Consider the following 21,369-nt stretch of genomic DNA (forward strand, 5'->3'; position numbering starts at 1 on the left):
CTGGAAGGAATGTAACGATGTGGCACATATAAATAGCAGCTATGTTCATCGTTGCTGTAGAGTTGGGCTCCCCTTTTTGGCATGGGAGAGTCATTTATGTCAGACATAACCTCAGAGTAAAGTAATAGACTTGACATACTCAGTTATTAGCAATGTTTTAATTATAATTCTCAGCCTAGCCAAAGATGGATGCTGATGGAGATAAAAGTTGCATCATGCGACTTTGTGGTGGAGCAATTTGGCAGTATATATCAATACCCATAAAAATCTTCTTTGAATCTGTAATTCCCTTTCTAGACATCTCCTCTAAAGAATCAGATATTCAGACCAAAATTTACAACTACCAGCATTTAACCATCATGAGTGGGATTTGGGAAGGGGGAGGCAAACTTAAATGTCTAACAAGAGAAAATGACATGTGGTATTTTCACATTATTCATACTCTGTCGTTGTTATGAAATACTTGCTGATACTGCTCACAATATACTATCATGAAAGTATGTAAAATACTCCTATTCTGTACACTAGGAAATACATCTCTGTTTCTTACCCTCTCTTTCCTTTCCCAGAAACAAGGCTGGAAAACAGTATCAATAGTATTTATCTCTGTGTGGCTGGATTTCAGTTTTTTGTGTCTGTTTATTATTTGTTTTTGTACACTTCAGTGTTTTATAGATTGTACATAATAAACAAGTTACTTGGCATACTTCAGAGGAAAAGCGGTGGAGGAGAGATTGGGTATCTACATATCTGTTGTTTATCAGTAGGGACTTAACTAAAAAAAGCTTTGAAAAACTGAAAGCTACTTCTTGGATCCAGAAAGTCTTGTCTCCTAAACTGGGGCCAGGTGGTGGCCAAATGTAGGTTTATTGGACAGGTTCTGGTATTCAGGTGAACGTTGTTTTAATGTAGCAGATAAATAAGGTTGCAGAGAGGGACAGATGATGTTTAATATGAGGGAGAGGAAGCTTCTTGCCAAAAGAAAACCAGGGTGAACTTTAATGAGACTTGCAAAAAACAATGTCAAGTAAGGGGCTTTTATCACTTAAATGTTATTTATCTTTTCAAAATATTTGTGATGGCCAGAGGGAAACTGATATGCATTTCTAGTGAAAGTTCATAGAAGAATAAATACTTACTGAGTGTAGAAAAGTATTTGAGTATTCAGCGTTTTCAGATAACATATATTAAAGTAATATTAAAATACCAAGAACAGAATTAAACATTTTTGCAACTTTTTTGTAATTAGGATCCAGTTTATGGAAAAGGAAAACTTGGAGAAATCCAGGGACTTATTCTGGGAATGTTGGATACCTTTAACTATGAACAAGTAAGCTATTTTCTGTTTCTAAGACTGTCCTAAGGTAAAAAGAAGCTATTTCCTTTTCTTTGCAGCTATACTTTTTCTTTAAAAATTCCTGTCTATTTAATGGAAGTTTGGTAGCTTGAAGTGTATGCTTTTTAAAAAATTTTTAAATCTGTTGGCCTTAATTAATACACACACACACGCACATACACATACACACATAGATATCCTAGAATGTGGAAATGCATCAGACTTAGATTCATTTTATTCGTTTGACTCATTAGCAATGGAACAGGTTTTTGTTTGTTTGTTTGTTTGTTTTCCCCCAAATGGAAAGTGTGAGAAACTTTCTGGAAAAATAATTTAATGCAAAAATGTAACCCATGAAAAAAGTTAGCCTGAGTATAGAAAAATGAAGGAAAAAAATTCCTTGTCTTTTATTAAACATTCTGAAGCAGATAATTACCACTAACCAAAAATGGTCATTGGTTTTTCTTTAACTCAGAACTGTCTGTAGCATTAATTCTCCGTAGGAACCAGCATGATATACAGATTTTTTTCCTTAGTATAGATCAAAGTGACTCATGAAGCCACCTAGGAAAAGCATCATTTGGGCATGTTAGATACAATATCTGCTTTTTCAGTAACCCAAGAGAAGAAAAGAAAAATTGGGGGTGACAGGACTTTTCTTGGGGTGTTTAAGAACTGCGGCTTTGCTCAGTGTACCCAGGGGGACAGACAGCCCTGCAGGCATGGACTCTGTGTTGGCAGAAGGGAAGCTGAGGGCAAGGTAGGAAGTTCTTGCAGACTCTTCAAAGAGGAGAAAAGATGGGTTGATTGGAGAGAATTACAATGGTAAGACCATTAGACCTAAAAATTCTGCATTACAGATAAAATTAAAGGACGAGCAAAGAGGATGGGCAGTATGTCTCCCCTTTGGGACTGCACATTTAAGTGATATATATGAATGTTGAAAATTAGATAGTAGGAAAACAATACAAGCACACAGAGCCTTAAAATGACTTAATGTGATAGCTATGAAAATGTCTTTATGTGACTTACTGACAGATGTCACAGTCTTAAGTAGATTCAAATGACTTGTAAGTGATCAGGAAAATGTGATCTCTCTGCCCAAGGGAGATGAAAACTGAGTAATGGCCATTAGCTTTTTCATTGAAAGGTTATTTGAAATATTGCCACAGATGCAGTTTCTATTTAAAAAAAAGAAAAAAAACCACACAGCATTTTTTGGTTGTTCATTAACACTTTGAGTCATCAGAAGGAATTTATTATAGAAATATAATAAATAAACAGGTTTGGGTTTATCTAGTCATTTGAAAGCCATCAGTACTGAATTAAGCCACAGAATGGCAGAGCACACATTTCTCAGTAGAAACTAATGACAGCATTTTAATAAGTATTTTGAGACTCTTAATGTAGGCAGTTGTCATTACTTGCACGTCAAAGTTAACCACTTCAGTCTCGGAGTATTTGGTGTTTGTTTTATCAATGTTTTGCCTTCATAGTATATTCTAACTTCACTGTTTGTGGTTGAAAACTCAACAATGCCATTCCTCCCTCACCCTCTCTTTCTCTTTCACTTAATCATTTGTCTGTGTGTGTGTGTGTTCTTTTGGTCTTTCATAGACCCTGCTGGAAACAACTACTAGCCTTCTAAACCAAGATCTTCATTGGTCATTATGTAACCTGAGAGCTTCAGTCACCAAAGGACTGAATCCCAAGCAAGATTACTGCTCTATATGTTTGCAGCAGTACAAGAGACGCCAAGAAATGGCTGATGAAATCATTGTCTTTAGGTAAGCAAGAGAAAGGAAATGTTATACAGTATGGTGTGTGACTTGTATGGTATTACCAGGCAGGGATACACGTGAATACACAGCCCCAAGCAATCACTCTAGCAGTGAACAAAACGAGGCAAAGTTCCTGTCATAGACCTTAACATTCTGCATAGGGGTTGTGGGAATATGTGGGTGCTGACAATCTAAGATGGACGCTGGACCCAAACTTTTTGAGTTCAAATCCTGATTCTACCACTTACTACCCATGAGACTTCAGACATGTTATTTAATCTCTTTACATCTTAGTTTCCTCATCTGTAAATTGAGATGATAATAACCTTGTCCTTAGGGTTTTGTGAAGATTACAGGTGTCATCGTGCTGACATATAGTAAGCACTATATAAATGTTATAGCTTCTATTATTATAGACATAGGATAATTGGCAGATTTGATGGTTGGAAAGGGAAGAAGTTCTCATCACACAAAGAGTCCATTCTCAACACATATTTATTGAGCTCACACTGTACGCCAAGCACTGTTCAAACTGATAGGGTACAGCCTGAATAGAACAAAGGATCTGTTCTCATTGAGTTTATAGTCCAGTGGCAGGGACAAACAAACAAGTAAAATGCCTGCTAGTGACTATGGTGGAAAAAAATAAGACCTGTTAAGTGAGAACAGTGTTTGGTGGGGGAATATATGGTATATAGGGTGATCAGGAAAAGCATCACTGATACAGTGACTTAATAACAGACAATTAAAAAATTAATAAAAATGTAATAATTACCATGAATAAAATAACATATGGTGTAAAGGAATGTTGGGAGCTACTAATATCCAAAGAGTAATTAGGAAAGTCTCACTAGTTTAGTGACATTTGAGTAAAGACCTAAGGGAAGTGGCCATGCAGTATCAGGGAGAGGGTGCCCCAGGCAGAGAATCACCAAGTGCAGAAACCATGATACTGGAGCATAGTCCATGATCTGTGGAACAATAAGTAAGTGGGCTTGTGTTGGCAGAGCTGAGTGAAGGAAAGTGAAGATGATAAGAGATGGCTTCAGAGGAAGAGCAGGCCAAATCATGCAGGATCTGGGTCATTATAGAGAGTTAAACTTCTACTCTGAGATGAGAAGCCATTGGATGGTTGAGGATAGGTTTGACATAATCTGGCCTATGTCTTAAAGATCACTTTACTGTGTTGAGAATGAATTATAGAAGGTCAGAGGTGAAAGCAGGAAGACCAATTAGGTTATTGGAGTAATCCAAGGGAGAGATGGCCCAAGGCGGTACTAATGAAATAAGAAGTGGTAGGATTTTGGATATATTTTGAAGGTAGAGCTGATAAGACTCTTTATAGATTGGATATGAGGTGTGAAAGAAAGAGAATGGTCAAGGATGATGCCAAAGTTTGTGGCCTGAGGGGCACCTGGGTGGCTCAGTCATTAAGTGTCTGCCTTCCACTCAGGTCATGATGCCAGGGTCCTGGGATCGAGTCCCACAGCAGGCTCCCTGATCAGTGAGAAACCTGCTTCTCCCTCTCCCACTCCCCGTGCTTGTGTTCCCTCTCTCGCTGTGTCTCTGTCAAATAAATAAATAATCTTTTAAAAAACAAAAAAAAACACAAAACACATTTGTGGCCTGAGCAACTGGAAGAATGTAGTTGCTTTTTATTTTATTTTTTTATTTAATTTGATTTTATTTTATTTCGATGTTCCACAATTCATTGTTTATGCACCACACTCAGTGCTCCATGCAATACTTGCCCTCCTCAATACCCACCTCCCACCCTCCCCCTGCAAAACCCTCAGTTTGTCTCTCAGAGTCCACAGTCTCATGGTTTGTCTCCCCCCTCCGATTTTCCCCAGCTCTCTTATCCTCTTCATCTCCCTAGTTGCTTTTTATTGAGATGTGGAAGGTTGGATGAGAACAATGCAGTAGGGATAGAGCAGAGTGGAAATTAAGAATTTGGTTTGATGTGTGTTAAGACGCCTGTAAGACATCCCATCCGCATGTAGGTGGTGTGTTAAAGCCATGGTACTGAAAGTAATCACCAAAGAAGCAAAGCGTAGCTATAGAAGAGAAAGAGTAGAGAAAGACTGTAGAACAGAATTGACTTCTGAGGTGGTCCAACATTTCAGGTTGGAGAAATAAGGAGGAATCAGTATAGATGACTGAGAATTCTATTCAACTCACTTCTGGGAGGCTTATTTAGTAATCAATAGGGAATTTCTTCTTACAGATAGTGTAAGAGTTTACTGTAACACTGTCATTTTTGTAAATAATCAAATCACCACTGTTGCCTTGGATTTGATAAGGCAGACCACTCATGTTGTCATCAAGATACTTGAATCATTATGATTTTCCCCTATTGCGTTTTTTTTTTTTTAAAGATTTTATTTTTTATTTATTTATTTGACAGAGAGATCACAAGCAGGCAGAGAGGCAGGTAGAGAGAGAGGAGGAAACAGGCTCCCCGCTGAGCAGAGAGCCCGATGCGGGGCTCGATCCCAGGACTCTGAGATCATGACCTGAGCCGAAGGCAGCTGCTTAACCCACTGAGCCACCCAGGCGCCCCCCCCCATTGCGTTTTTTATACTATCTAAAAATATGTCATGATTTGAGAAATGAACAGAAGTTCAAGTCCTCTCCCAGGTGGTTTATAATCAGAGTACTGTGATTCTGTTGCTACTCACAATGTAAGTGTACAGATATGTGAGTCCAGATTTTAGAAGAGAGGACAACAAGAAGTAAATTTCCTTTCTTTTTTTTTTTTTTAAGATTTTATTTATTTATTTGACAGAGAGAGATCACAAGTAGACAGAAAGGCAGGCAGAGAGAGAGAGAGAGAGGGAAGCAGGCTCCCTGCTGAGCAGATTCCGATGTGGGACTCGATCCCAGGACCCTGAGATCATGACCTGAGCCGAAGGCAGCAGCTTAACCCACTGAGCCACCCAGGCGCCCCGACCTTTCTTCTTAACTGTACCACAGTCCGTGCGTTCCAGCTTATTACAAATATTTATCACTTATAAATACACTCTAACGTAGCGTAAGTTTGTGGCTTTTATGATGAGAAAAGTGCAAATTGGTTGCCTTCATTTTGCAGCTGTGGCCATTTGTACCACTCATTCTGTCTACAAAACAAAGAATGCACCATAGAGACCGAGGGGCAGACGAGATGGACCTGCTACAAATGCAGCTCAAGTAACAAAGTAGGGAAATTAAATGAAAACTCATCTGAAGTTAAAAAGGGGAAGACAGCCCCATCCCAGGTAAGACTTATTTCCATGACAAGATGGAGTTAGTCTTTTCTTACCGATGTCTTGCAGGCCTGGCCCCATTTGTCTTGTAGGTCTCCACAGATTTTACCTCATGGGTATCCGGTACATGTCATCTTCTGCTCAGCCCTGTTCAGTATTTGAAGACCCTCTCTTCTTTGCCCCACACTGAAAAACAGGGACTTAGGAGCAAGAGAAGACATTTTCTGCCCTTAAAAAGCATAAGAGCTAGTTGAACAGAGGGGATGTACCCCCATGAGCCCGCTGAGGAGCCTTTGACCAAGTACAAGGTCAGCAAGTCCAAACGCTATAGTCTTCATAGTAGCTGTGTGCTGAAGAGTGCGGAGCTGTCACTCGGTAGTGGGGCCAGCAGACAAGGTAAGTACACACGTGCTCTGTACATGGTTTCCTCAGCTGGGTACCTCTCTTCAAAGAACGTCACACAGTCATGTTCATTTGAGAAATAGGCATTGCTTTTGGAGTCTGACTAATGGAGTAGATAAAACTTCTGCTTATTTTACAGCCTTTCTTTTCTTCTTCTTAAGCAAGCAGTAGTGCAGTTGAACTCCACTGCATACTAACTTTTGGGAGAACAGAACTTGACAACACGAGGGCCCCAGTGTGGAGGAGGAGCAGTTGCTAGCTGCTTTGACTTGATCATTATTCTGTTCTTGATTTATTTCCTCTTCAGAGAGAGGGAAGGAGTGTCACATTTGCTGTTTCTTGCTCCTTCCTCTGTGCCCCCTGCCCTGTAGTTGGCTTTAACATCACTTTGTGAAAAGTTGAACCTGTTGATTTTCTGTTTCATCAGCTTTCAGTGCTATTTTAGAAGTACCCAGAAAAAAAACTCTGCTTTAACTTCTCCCAAATAACAGTTCAGAATTTTTATACTCTGTTGGTAGGCATTCATTTCTCTTCATCCAGTGTGTATGGAACAATATGCCAGGCACTGTGCTGAGTGCCAGGGATCCAGCAATGACAAGACATTTTGTCTTGTGGAGTATATAACCAGTGAAGTTACAAACAAATTTTGAATTAGTATTCTCAATTTCTTTATGACACCAAATATGTGGTATTTTTTTCAACACCAGGTCATACACTGATTCTGTCAATACTCTGGACATCAGCTGGGTGTCCAATAATTTACTTCCAATGCTAATTACCAGGAGTTAGCATCAGCTTCCACAGGTTTAAGGATTCATTCACACAAGACTACCCTCACTTCAAACACCACTTGCAAATGAAATGCCCCAGTTACCCACCCTTCTGTCTGACTTTGCAGACTCAGAAGTTCCCATAATCAACCCCCTGTAGTTCGATAATTCACTAGAGCAACTCCTAGAACTTAGGAAAATGCTTTACATTTACCTGTTTATGAAAGGACCCAACTCAGGAGCAGCCAAATGGAAAAAATGTGTAGGACGAGGTATGGAGGGGAGAAGGATGCTTCCATGTCCTCTCCTAGCATGCTACCTTCCCAATACCTCAATACGTTCACTAACTCAAAATCTCCTTGAACCTGGCCATTTGAGGGTTTCTGTAGGGATCTCATTACATAGGCATAATTGATTAAAATCGTTGGCCATTGGTGATTAAACTCAATCTCTAGCCTCTCTCCCCTTCCCAGATGTTGGGGATTAGGGGGGCAGGACAGGGGATGGTAGAGCTGAAAGTTCCCACCCTCTAGTGACCAACCTCCAACCTGAAGCCATCTAGGAGACCAGAGATACCAGTCATCTCACTAGCATACAGAAGGCACTCATCACTCCCGAGATTCCAAGAGTTTAAAGAGCAAAGTACCATAAACCGGGGACAAAGACCAAAATATATATATATATAAATCATATATATATTCTTTTATTATTATGCCACAAGTATTTGCAGATGAACTGTGCTGTAAGAGCAGGTAATAAGTGGACTTAATCAACATGGTAAATCACAGAAGGCATCCCGAAAGTGCCATGTTAGCTGCCCTGAAGGAAAAAGGGAAGTAAGCTAGACAAATTTAGGTGCAGTGGTAGTTAGAATGAGGGATACTCTAGGCCAAGGAAACAATATAGGTAGAACTAACATAGCATCTCTGCTGTGAAGCTAAACATTGAGCATGACTAGATCAAGAATGTGAGAGAGTGAGTGGTATGAGGTGAGGCTGCTGTGGTATAAAGGAATCATATTAATTACTCTGATGACTGTATCAGAGAAGTGGGGAGGGTATGGTGTGCCGGGGTGGCTCAGTCGGGTAAGTGTCTGCCTTCAGCTCAGGTCATGACTGACCACAGGGTCCTGGGATCAAGCCCCATGTAGGGCTCCCTGCTCAGTGGGGAGCCAGCTTCTCCCTCTTCCTCTGCAGCTCCCCTTGCTTATGCTTGCTGTCTCTCCTTGTCAAATAAAATCTTATTTAAAAAAAAAAAAGGGGGATTTTAAGGGGTTTTAAGGAAGGAATGATATCTGATCAGAATAGCAATTTTTTCCAGAGCAGTATTCTTAGAGCACTCTAACTACAGTGTAGAAAATGGATTGAAAATGGAAGCAAGAACAGATGTAGAGAGACCAAGAATATTGATGTAATTTAGAGGAAAGAAGTGATAACTTGTGTTAGAATGATAGAAGTTGGGATGGGGAAAATACTACATATTTGAGATGTGTTTGAGATGTGCACAAACATCAGAATAATTAATATGGTCCCTGCTTTCCTCACCACCTGCATCTCAGACCACCCTCTTTTTACCCTCTCATCCAATCACATTCAACTTCCAGTTCCGTGCTCTTTTCTGCTTCACAGCATTTAACTGAGAGAGAAATTATCAGGACTTGATGATAAATGTGTTGGATGGAGCAGGTAAGACAAAGGGAGGAGTCAGAAATAGTACCCAGATTTCTTACTTAAATAGTTGGTGGATGATGGTACCATTTACTGAGATAGGAAGCAGTAAACAAAGACTTGGGAATAAGAGAATTCATTGTTGAATTTAGAGATTTACAGGACTTTACATGTAAAGATGTTGAGTGTGGTTTCCAGATTGAAAATTTTATTAACTAGTCATCCAGAATGCTTCCTTGTTTGCATTTAGGGAAGGAAAGATAGGCCTTGTGATTTCCAGCATGTTTCCAAGCTGAATGCAGATTCTTATGCAAATTCTTAAGTCACATCTTGGGGCATTTTAGTTTTTGTTGTTTTTTTTTTTTCTCTTTCAGTTGTATCCTATTCATAAATGAATTTGTGATTGTATTATGTAATTGTTTGGATATTACCAATCAAATTTGTCTTTCTAGATAGTCCCAAGCAGCTAATATAGACCTTTTTTCTTTAAAAAAAAAAATAAAATTGTGTTTTATCCATGTAATTACATATTTTAATACATAATTTTCAAACAGTAAAATTTACGTTCCATGAGTTTTCACAGTCACCTTTACAATCAAGCTATAGTATTATTACCTACTCTTGGGTGTCTCCTGTATCTCTTTGTAGTCAACCTTTCCCCTACTCTTAATCCCTGGCAACCACAGATCCATTTTGAGATCATTTTTATTAGGCTACAGGATAAAGATTGGAGTTTATTCTTTTGCATGTTGTTATCCATTGAACTGCCTTTGTATCTTAGTCAAAAATCCATTGACTATGTATGTTTAGGTCTATTTCTTGATTTTATATTCTTCCAGTGGTCTTTATATTTATCCTTTCTCCAATACTGTGGTTTTTTAGTAAATGTGAATATCAGGTAGTATGAGTCCTCCAACTTTATTCTTACTAACATTTGACTATTCTAATTCCTTTGCTTTTCCATGTAAAATTTAAAATCAGCTTGTCAATTTCTACCAAAAAGTCATGCTGGGATTTTATTGGGATTGTGTTAGATCTATTGATTGATCGATTTGGGGAGAGTTTATGTTTTAACAATATTGAGTCTTCCAGTCCATCAACATGGTATGTCTATCAATTTATTTCAGTCTTTTTTTATTTATTTCACCAGTGTTTTATAGTTTGGGGCATGTAAATCTTACGTGTTTTATTTCTAAGATTCATTTCTAAGTATGTAATGACCTTTGGTGTATTATATATTTTATTGTTTTATATTTTGCCTTCTAATTATTTGTTGTTGGAATATAGAAATGCAACTTATTTTGGTATATTGACCTTGTATCCAGGGACCAGTGACCTTAAAAAGCTTACTTGTTAGTACTAGTATTTTTTTTAATGGTTCTTTGGTATTTTCTACATAGATAGTCATATTGTATGCAAATAAAGACTTTTCTTTCTTCTTTTCAATCTTACACCTTTTATTTCTTGCCTTATCGCCTTTTATTTCTTGCCTTATCTCATTGACCTATAGTGTTGAATAGGAATGGTGAGAAGAAACCTCTTTGCCTTGTTACTGATCTTAGGGAGAAGATGTCAAATTTTTCATCAAGTATGATGTTAATCACAGACTTTGTGTGTGTAATGTTTTTATCATGTTTTAGGAAGTTCTTTTTTATTCCACGTTTGGCTGAGAATATGTTCCTAAGTAGGTGTTGAATGTTGAAGCCATTTATACTGCACTGGTTGGCCTGTACCCAATTCCACATACCTCAGACAGTGAAGAAAGACAGTATTCTCTTTCACTGACTTCTTACCTTCTCTCAGAGCACCTAGAAAGGGGGAATTCTCTTCAAATTGGACCTCCATGTCAAAGGCAGCTTTATTTCTGAAGCTATCTGAGGCTTTCCCATTCTGGAAGGAGAAAGAGATGACTAAATCTTTTCATTGTGGAGGAAACTCCAGTAAGATTGCTGGTCAGATCCTTTTGGAAATCTTTGTTTGATACTTCCTAGTAAAGAAGCAGTGATTCTTGAATCATATGAAGTAATAGTTCTCTAATGAGAACTATTTGGGATTTCTTAAATTTTCTCCTAGCTGTCTGTGTCTCTTATTTTTGTTACTAAGACACCGTAAAAAGATCTAATGGATTGGTAACACAAGAAGGAAAGAGACAATGAAATTTATCAAACATATGCTGTAGATGTGTTTACCCTAATCTTCACTATTTTACGAGGGTGATTTGTTCCCTCTTTTACAACTGAAGGAACTATTTGCAGAACAGAGAAGGGAGGCCAGTATTTGAACTTGGTTTGTGCAGGACCGTCATCACCCCCAGTTTTCCTGCCTCCAGCCTGTTCTATTTTTAGCATTTTGGCTTTATTGAAACCTGGTAAGACCGATTTTTAAAATACCTCCATACCATATTGGCTGTGCTAATTAAGATTTCTTACCATGTGTGAGCCATTCCATTTTTAATTACAAGAAAATTTAAAATGAAAATACTAGGTTTGTATTTGATAGCTTTTATTAAATAAAATTTAAATAAATAAAGTTCTACTTTGGGGCACCGGGGTGGCTCAGTAAGTTAAGCATCTGCCTTTGGCTCCAGTCACGATTTCAGGTCTTGGGATCAAGCCCCACATTGGGCTCCTGCTCTGTGGGGATGCTTCTCCCTCTCCCTCTGTTCCTCTCCACCCTGCTCATGTTCTCTCTCTAATAAATAAATAAACTTTTAAAAAAGAAAGAAAAGAAAGTTCTCCTTTGTTCACTTAATTTCCTTTGAAAACTCTCCCAGCCCTGGTCATTAAGTTTCAAGCAGTGCATGGAGGAGAAGAGAAGTGAGGGCCTGCCCCAGTGACTCCAAAATCAAGCTGAGGTTGCCTGTCAGCTCCCACTTGTTGCTCGCTACTACCAGGAGTCACTGAGTGCACTTGAACCTTCTCACTGCCTCTGTAACATGATCTTTCAGTCCAATCAGCTTGTTGTTTCCTTCTTTTCCAAGACTTGTGATAATTTTTCACTTGTTCAGTTTCTGACTCCAGCCCAACAAAATGCAACAGTTACCCTCAAAACTGTGGCTTTGGTGGATGAGGCCTGTCTTCTTGTTGCTCCCTACCTCATTTCTGTTTTGCATAAGTGGTCAGTATATTAGTTGCCTCCCAATAGCATGTGTGCACAGACATGATAGGGAGTTATTCCCCCAGAAAGCCTACTCTCCTTTGGAATAACTACTTTTATTCCTTATGAAGGGGAAGAATGACTCAAGTTTCCTTCTTTCCTTATCTCTTCTCCTCGCCTCAGGTTTACAACAGCTCAATCTGAAATGTTTAGACCCATAACTAGATCTTGCAAGTCTGTCTGATTCTCTAGTTTGATTTCAGACAAACTACATTGGAGAAATAAATTTCAATTGAAGTACTTATCAGTCTACTGTATTTTCTCCACAAATGTTGTTCCCATGTGCTATATAATGTAATTATTTTCTTGGATTATTTGTTTACTCCTTTATTAAATTTATAGTAGCAAATAACCATCTTCATTGGCACTGGTGAGCAATAGAAGAAATTAACCTGCAATTCAATTTTAAAATAATTGATCAACAGGCAACATGTGAATTCAAGGGAAACATAATTGAAGATTTACTAAATTGTAGTTTTAACATATTTTTAACAGGGCTTAGAATACTTGAGAGCTGGTATTAACCTAACACTTTTTTATTTAGATTTATTTATTTTAGAGAGAGAACACGTGAGCAGGAGAAGGGGTGGAGGTGAGGGAGAGAGAATCCTCAAGCAGGCTCCCCACTGAGCACGGAGCCCAGTGAGGGGCTTGATCCCATGGAACCCTGAGATCATGACTTGAGCCAAAATCAAGAGTCAAACACTCAACCGACTCAAGCCACCCAGGTTACCCCTAAGCGAACACATTTTTTGTGTCAGAAACATTCAAATTGTTATTCCTTGTAAAACTTAAAAAAAATAAACAAGAGTATTTAGAGACTCATTAGAAAGTTTTATAACCTATTGCTTGGTATTTTTACAGGGTTGGATAAATCATCTCCTGTTGGTAGAAAGACATGTACATTAGTCAAATATCAAAGGGTTCCACCCGCCCCCATTAAGAGGTAAATATCTGAGGATAAGGGGATTGGAAATAAACATATAGCCACCTCCTCCTCTTTTAATAATCAGAACAGGAAAGAATTAAATGGAATAAGCTGATACTTTTCTTGGCACTCTGAGTTGGTTTTATTTCTTGATTTTTAGAGTTGTCTAAGAAAATGTTTTATCTTTTGGAGTAGATTTATAAATAATGTCAGAGGGAAGTATTTATAACTTCCAAGAAATTATTCCATAAATGACATTTATTTGTGCTCACTGGTCATAGTTTTTTTTTTTTAATAAGATTTTTTTTTTTAAGATTTTATTTATTTATTTGAAAGAGAGATCAGGAGTAGGCAGAGAGAGAGAGAGGAGGAAGCAGGCTCCCTGCCGAGCAGAGAGCCCGATATGGGGCTTGATCCCAGGACCCTGAGATCATGACCTGAGCTGTAGGCAGAGGCTTTAACCCACTGAGCCACCCAGGAGCCCCTGGTCATAGTTTTCTATTAACCATGGTCCACTGTTTATTTAGTCTGGATCCCTGCTGTAAATCAGAGATTTGGTTTAGAGGCCGTTTAATGAAACTGGAACACCAGGATTAATGCCTGTTTTTATTTGTCCCTTTTTAAGCGTTAGTTCCCTGTTACAAACAAGTTAGATGGAAATTAAAGGCTAAACAGTGAAATTTGGTGACAGCAGCATTTCTCCAAAGAATATCCTATAACTTAAATTTATAAGTTAAATGAGGGTTAATGTAGCTTAGAAATGCAGAGAGGTGGTAAATGATTCTAATTTAAATGAATCTCTTTGAGGAGACTTTTGCCCATTTTCCAATAATCTTTCTATTATACCCTAGTATACAGTGATTCATTTGAAGCAAATGCTATATATTCTTGGGACTAAGTACACATTACTGAACAACACCCCCCAAAACTGAAAATATATTTCCTACCATTATGTAGCTTCCCATTATGTAGCTAGACAATAATTAAATTGTAAACAAACTATATCAGATTTGTAATTCCAACTTGTGTTAGGCTGTGAGTCCCATCAGGGCAAAGAATAGAATGTTGTAGGAAGAACAACATGAGGGGCAGCCTGCTTTTGGAGGGTGATTCGGAATCACCCTCGCAGAGGTGGTGTTTAAGCTGAGACCTGAAGGCTAGAAAGGCGCCAGCCATGTGAAGACCGTGCCATCAGGAGAACCAAGGGGAGCAATGACACATTCGAGGACCTGAGAGAAGCTCAGTGGCCAGAACGGAGAAACTAAAGGGGAGTGTGGCAAGGAATGCGGTTGAGGAGGTACGATCATGTCCTGAGGATCCAGGAAAGTCTGGTGAAGTTTTCTTTTTATTCTTAGAGTAGTAGGCAACACTGAAGGGTTTGAAACAGGGGACTGCTGCGGTCCGCTTCCTGCGACTGTGGAAAATGGATCGACAGCCACATCACGATGAGCAGCTCCGTCGTCACCACTGCCAGCGCGGTTTGAAAATCAGATGCTGAAAGTCCTGGAAATTGGCTCACTTCCCTTTGATCCAGAGATGGCTTGTGTCCAGGAGACCAGATGATAACAGTAGTGCCTGAAGAGTGTTTCGAGTCTTTATGTAGAGGCGAAGCCTTGATGGGAATGTGAGCAGATGACATTTGAAAATTCTATTCAGTGAAATGTGAAAAGTGTTCAACTCTATCAGTGATCAAAGAAATACAAATTAAAACAGGAATACGATGCCATTTCTTAAACTTACTGAACTGGCAAGTTATTAAAAATACACGGTAAACTGTCATACATTTCAAAATACACGTTTATATTGATGAGGATGTGAAGAGACCAACACTTTGTGCATTAGCAGTGGGAGTGCATATTGCTGCAGGACCGCAGTCCTGAGAAAAGCCTCTGACCAGACAGGTTTCAGAATTGAGAATTTTTCTGATTTTAAATTTCATTTTAGAAGGTAATATAGGGGCTTCGGCTTCTGACAGGATTCATTTAGAGTTTCTCGGGGGAACATGGACAATGTACATACAACAGTGGTTCTCAAGACAGTGGACATCAAGCAGTGAGGGAGTGTGACTCCTGAGAGATGAGAAATAAAAAATGTGAGCCCTAGGCTCGTCCTTAGTGTACTGCCAGGAGAAAGTTTCCACGCCCTGGCCCAGGGAAGGGAAACTGAGGCAGGGCTCACCAGTCTGTCAGAGTTGAGGAGACAGCAAGGTGGCTGGAGTTTGCAGAACAGAGTAAAGATGGGAGAGAGCTGCCCAGAGATCTGCAGATGACAACTTTCAGTATTAGATTGAATACTGTCCACTGTGTGAGGAAATAGTGTATACTCGAGGCCAGAAGAACCACACAAAAGGATTAGAGTAGCACTGCCCCCAGATCCAGAGCCAGGAGTACTGCCAGTCGGGGCACTGCATACTTCACGGGTACACTGAGTACTAAGTCCTGTCTGAACTTTAGTATTGGGGAAAGTTAACCCTAGACCAGCCACAGCTCTGATCCCACCTAACAAAGCTGAAACGCAAAACCGAAAAAAGATCCAATTATCTAACCAAACTGAAATGCAAAACCTAAAAAAGATCCAATTATTTCCAAGTATTTCTTTAAGTTTTATTTCTTTGCAGTAATCTGTATGTCCAACATGGGGTTTGAACTCACGATCCTAAGATGAAGAGTCACGTGCTCTGCCAGCTGGGCCAGCCAGGTGCCCCAAATTATTTCCAGCTATTTAACCACATCAAGAACAAAGTTCAAGGGGTGCCTGGGTGGCTCAGTGGTTAAGACCTCTGCCTTCGGCTCAGGTCATGATCCCAGGGTCCTGGGATCGAGCCTCACATCGGGCTCTCTGCTCAGCGGGGAGACTGCCTCCTCCTCCTCTCTCTCTCTGCCTGCCTCTCTGCCTACTTGAGATCTGTCTGTCAAATAAATAAAAATCTTAAAAAAAAAAAAAAACAACAAAGTTCAAGGATATGTTAAGGATTACAAAAGCATTTAACCCAACAAGGTGAAATTCACAGTGTCTGGCATTTGATCAAGAAAGCAGGAAAAATGCAAGTCATAAAGCAGAGGGAAAAAAATAAACTATATGACATTCTGGAGAAGGCAAAACTGTGGAGACGGTAAAAACCTCAGTGGTTGCCAGGAGTTAGTGGGGGTGGGGTGGGGGTGAATAAATGAAACACAGAGACTTTTGGGGCAATGAAAATACTCTGTATAATACTGTAGTGGTGGACATATATCATTCCACATTTGTCCAAACCCATAGAAGGCACAACACCAAACGTGAACCCTAATGTAAACTGTGGACTTCAGGTAATAATGATGTGTCAGTGTAATGTGTCATCAGCTGTAGCAAGTGTAGCCTTCTGATGGGGCCTGTGGATGACAGGGGAGGCTGTGCATGGATGGGAGCATAGGATATATGCAGTATTTCTGTACCTTCCTCTCAGCTTTGCCAAGAACCTGAAACTGTCCTAAAAAATTGTCTTTTAAAAAAGCAATCCATTGAAACACACCCAGAAATAGCACAGATGATAGAATGAGTAAACAAGAACATCACAAGTTATTATAATTATATTCCATATGTTCGAGAAGCTAGAGGCGAGGCTGGACATGTTCGATAGAGATGTGGAAGTCATAACGTCAATAGAACATCTAATGATTAAAACTTCAGTGTCTGAGTTGACGAGCACACTGGATAGGATTAACAGCGCAATGGATATTGCTGAAGAAATGATTAGTGAACTTGAATATGTAGCACGACAATTAGGCCAGGTCAAACACAGAAAAAAGACTGGAAAGAAATGAATAGAGCAGCAGTGAATTATGGAACAACTTCATGTGGCAAAATACACCTGTAATTGGAGTTCTGGACAAAGTAGGGGTGGGGATCATTCAGAAAAAGTATTTGAAATATAGAGAGCTCCAGTTCTAGTAATGGCAGGGTAACCTGTATAGGACAGCCTCTCTGGTAAACAATTATAAGCTCTTAACAAAATATGAAAAAATGTTTAGGGAGAAAGCAGAAGTTTCTGATGGCTGACTTCTCAAAAAAAATGGCATATTTGAAGTGCTGAAAAGAAAGGTAATACGGTACATATATTGTTATTATAGAACATTCCCAATGGGGTCTAGGGCAGCATCCCATAATATGTGGGATAAATAAAGACTATAAGTAGCCTTACTTCACTCCAGGTGGGGTTTTGCTATCAGTGCCAAAAGTTTACAAATGTATGTATTTTTTTGTTGTTTTTTCAGTGTTTTGGGGATTTCAGAATTATAGGAAAAGGGGTGTGGATCCATCTTCCTTGTCAGGAGAAAAATTGGCAGTATGTATTTTTAAATGTCCTATACCCTTTGAAGCAGGGACTTATAGGTGCAATGGAAATAACACATCAAGAGTGTGTGCCAAGTATTTATAAGATGTTTATGACAGCATTTTTTTAAATAAAAAAATCTGAAAATAACCTAAATGCCCCAGTAGCTTTCCAATAGTTGGTGAAATTAGTGATAGCATATCTCTGCAATGAAGGGACTGCTTAATAGAAAAATCCTGTGGTGGAAGAATACAGATATGGTGAAATAAACATTTTCAACAGGTCACATGGGAAGATCACAAAACAGTGTGACTCTAAATGTTAATAGTAGTTATTGCTGTGCGATCGAATTGTGATTTTTATTTCCTTTGTTTTGCCTTTTAGTATTTTCTAAATTTCTGTTTGTGAACATATATTCCTTTGGTAACCAGAACAACCAAGGCTTGTTTAAAAAAAAGAAAAGAAAAGTGATAAGGAAGGTATCCCTATTGCTGTTAAACTTCAGACCACATTGCTTCTCTAAGTCGGAAATCATTAACAAAGATCACAAAAGTTTAACATTATTAAGGCCATAGCTTAATATATCATCCATATCCCCAGATCTAGTGTGTGCATACCTGGATTTAAAGTGTCTCTTTCGAGCCGCATTGCCTGAGGCATTTCCAGAAGGAATCCTGTGAAATGAAAAATAAGACCTTTCATGGGTGATGCTGAACCATTTCTGTTGCCACTTCAAACACTCTCTAACTTAATCTCCAGAGAACAGCTTTCTCAGATAAATTGTCCAGCATCACGTCTAGTTCTTGGCTTGTTTTTTTAAAAATCTGCAGATTCTTTCATGAGGTCATTTTTTAAGCTTAAATATCTATTTTGCTTTGAAAATCTATTTTCTCCCTTTTCAAAAAGAGCATACCAGGAGTTAAAATTGGATCGTGTTTAGCAAGCTACATCATACATCTGGAGTGAATTCCAGAGTATTAATGTCATGGTATGTTAAAACAAAGACTGTCAAGTCTAATTTTTGTAACCTGCTAAGACCAAAAGGACAGTCTGGACAGCCAGCTGTTTTGACCCCTGAGATGAGGTATGTTTTCTAAAGTTACTCTGAAAGTTAGAGGGGAAAGGGAAAAAAAAAAGGGGGGCTGCAACGTGGTCCTTTTTGAATAGCTTGATGCCACAGTGATAGGAAAAGCCTTTATCATCTGTACTGGAGGCTCTTAGAAATAGACTGTCAGAACTGAAGGGGTTGGAGAACTTGAATCAAATTGCTTGCCTAATACTTACACCTTGGCTACATCATCCTAGACCGATCCTGTCTACTGTCTGTTGCAGTGCTTGCAATACGGATTCTATTTTTCCTTGTAAACTAACAAGTTGCTGTTCCAATCTCAGATACTAATCCCTGTGTACTTTGTATTTGCTAGAATTCACTGCTGACACCATGTAGACTTGAGTTTTCTTTAAGAGATAATTAGATATGCTTCAGGTTTTTTTTTTTTTAATAAATATAGGGTTATTCATATTTCCTGTTTCATCTTGGGTCCGTCTTTATAAGCTGTTTTTTAAGGAACATGTCCTTTTAATTTGTCATATTTGGGGCTCCTGGGTGGCTCAGTCTTAAGCGTCTGAATCTTGATTGCTCCTCAGGACATGATCTCAGGCTCTCAAGATCGGAAACCCCAGATCCACTGGGTGTGGAATCTGCTTAAGGTTCTCTCTCTCTTCCTCCCGCTCTGCTTCTCTCCCCTCCTAAAAAAGTTGTCAAATCTTTATTTTGCCAATTTTATTGGTATAAAATTGTTCATAATAGCCTCTTTTTAATGTGTGTAATTGCAGTATATAGTAATATATCTTTCATTGCTGATATTATTGATATATGTTCTCTTGATCAATCTGAGTTATAGTTTATCAGTCATTGATATTTTCAAAGAATAAACTTTTGGCTTTGTCAATTTTCTCTAGTGTTTTGTTTGATTTCTGTTGATTGATTTCTGCTCCTTATATCCTTCCTTCTACTTAGTTTGATTTTACTTTGATTTTCTTTTTCTAGCTTATTAAATTGGAAGCATATAGGTCCTTCATTTTAACCTTTCTTATTCTCCAGTGTAGTATAAAAAGCTGTAAATATCTTCCTCTAAGCACTATTTTTAGCTGCATCCTACAAATTTCTTTAAATGCTTTATTAAGGTATAACTGATATTAAATAAATTTACATATACAAAGGCATATAAATATGACATGTATCTATCCATGAATTTATCACTACCTTAAGATAGTGACCCTCTCACTGCTAAAAACTTACTCAGTTTCTCCCATCTGTTCCCCAGAAACCACCAAATTGCCTTTTTGTTATAATAGAATAATTTGCATTTTTAGAGTTTAACAATGAATGGAACCATCAAGTAAGTTCCCCTTTCATTTAGCATAATTATTTAAGATTCACCCATGTTGTTATGAGAATTCATTTCTTCTTACTACGGAGTAGTACTTCAGTGTAATGCATATACCATGGTTTGTTTATGATAGCACCAGTTGGTGATAGGTGTTTCCAGCTGTCCACTTTCTGGCTGTTACAGATTAAGATGTTTTGAAGATTTGTATACAGGTCTTTGTATGGACATATACTTTCATTTCTCTTGGGTAAATACCTTTGGAATGGAATTGTTGACAAATATGGCAAATGTGTGTTTGTCATCTTAAGAAGCTATCAAACTGCTTTCCCAAGTGGTTGTACCAGTTTATTCCCCTACCAGCGTTGTATGAGGGTTCCGGTTCCTCCACATCCTTGATATAGTCTTTTCAGTTTCGGCTACTCTACTAGGTGTGTAATGGTATCTCATTGTGTTTTACTTTGCATTTTGTGAATGACTAATGATGTTGAGCATCTTTTCTTGTGCTTATTGAGTATCCATACACCTTTACAGAAATGTCCAAGTCCTTTGTGCATTTTTTTTTTATCAGGTTCTTTGGTTTTTTGTTGTTGAGTTTTAAGAGCTGTCTGTATATTCTGGATATTAATTCTTTAATTTGGATATTTATCCCATATCATTTGCAAATATTTTCTTCCATTTGATGAGTTACCTTTTTATTATATTTATGTATTTGGTATACAAAACTTTTAAATTTTGATGCAGTCCAGTTTGTTTTTTTGTTAATTATTGCTTGTGTCTTTGGTGTCATCTTTAAGAAATCATTGCTAAATCCAGTGCATGAAACTTTCGTTTCCTTCTAAAGAAGAGTTTTATCGTTTTAGCCTTTGCTTTTAGGTCTTTGATCCACATTGAATTAGTTTTTTAATATGGTGTGAGGTAAAAGTCTAACTTTGTTCTTTTGCATATGGATATGTAGTTTTTAGCACCATTTGTTGAAAAGACTATTCTTCTCCCATTGAATGGCCTTGGTACACTAGTCAAAAATCAATGGACCTTATATGTGAAGATTGATTTCTGGTCTCTATTCTGTTGGTCTACATGTCTGTCTTTATCCCAGTAGCACAATTTGGATTACTCTAGCTTTGTAGTAAGTTTAGAAATTAAGAAGTGTGAGACCTCCAATTTTGGTCTTTTTCAAGATTGTTTTGGCTATTTAGGGTCCCATGAGGTTCCATATGAATTTTAGGATGGACTTTTTTTTTTTTTTAAGATTTTATTTATTTATTTATTTATTTGACAGAGACCACAAGTAGGCAGGGAGGCAGGCAGAGAGGAGAAAGCAGGCTGTCTGCGGAGCAGAGAGCCTGATGCGGGGCTCGATCCCAGGACCCTAGGATCATGAC

The 21,369-nt window shown here is 38.4% G+C and overlaps 1 protein-coding gene across 2 annotated transcripts in view; it reads left to right on the plus strand.

Annotated features, from left to right (window-relative positions):
* VPS8 (VPS8 subunit of CORVET complex) overlaps nt 1-21,369 on the plus strand; it is a 247,869-nt gene that overhangs the window by 192,919 nt on the left and 33,581 nt on the right. For both annotated transcript variants that reach the window (XM_047732015.1, XM_047732018.1), the window contains 3 exons: nt 1,250-1,330; nt 2,954-3,123; nt 6,209-6,374. In XM_047732015.1, coding sequence (XP_047587971.1) covers nt 1,250-1,330; nt 2,954-3,123; nt 6,209-6,374 — 417 coding nt within the window. The remainder of the gene's footprint in view (nt 1-1,249; nt 1,331-2,953; nt 3,124-6,208; nt 6,375-21,369) is intronic.

The sequence above is a fragment of the Lutra lutra genome, chromosome 1 (assembly GCF_902655055.1).
Source record: "Lutra lutra chromosome 1, mLutLut1.2, whole genome shotgun sequence".
NCBI lineage: Eukaryota > Metazoa > Chordata > Mammalia > Carnivora > Mustelidae > Lutra > Lutra lutra.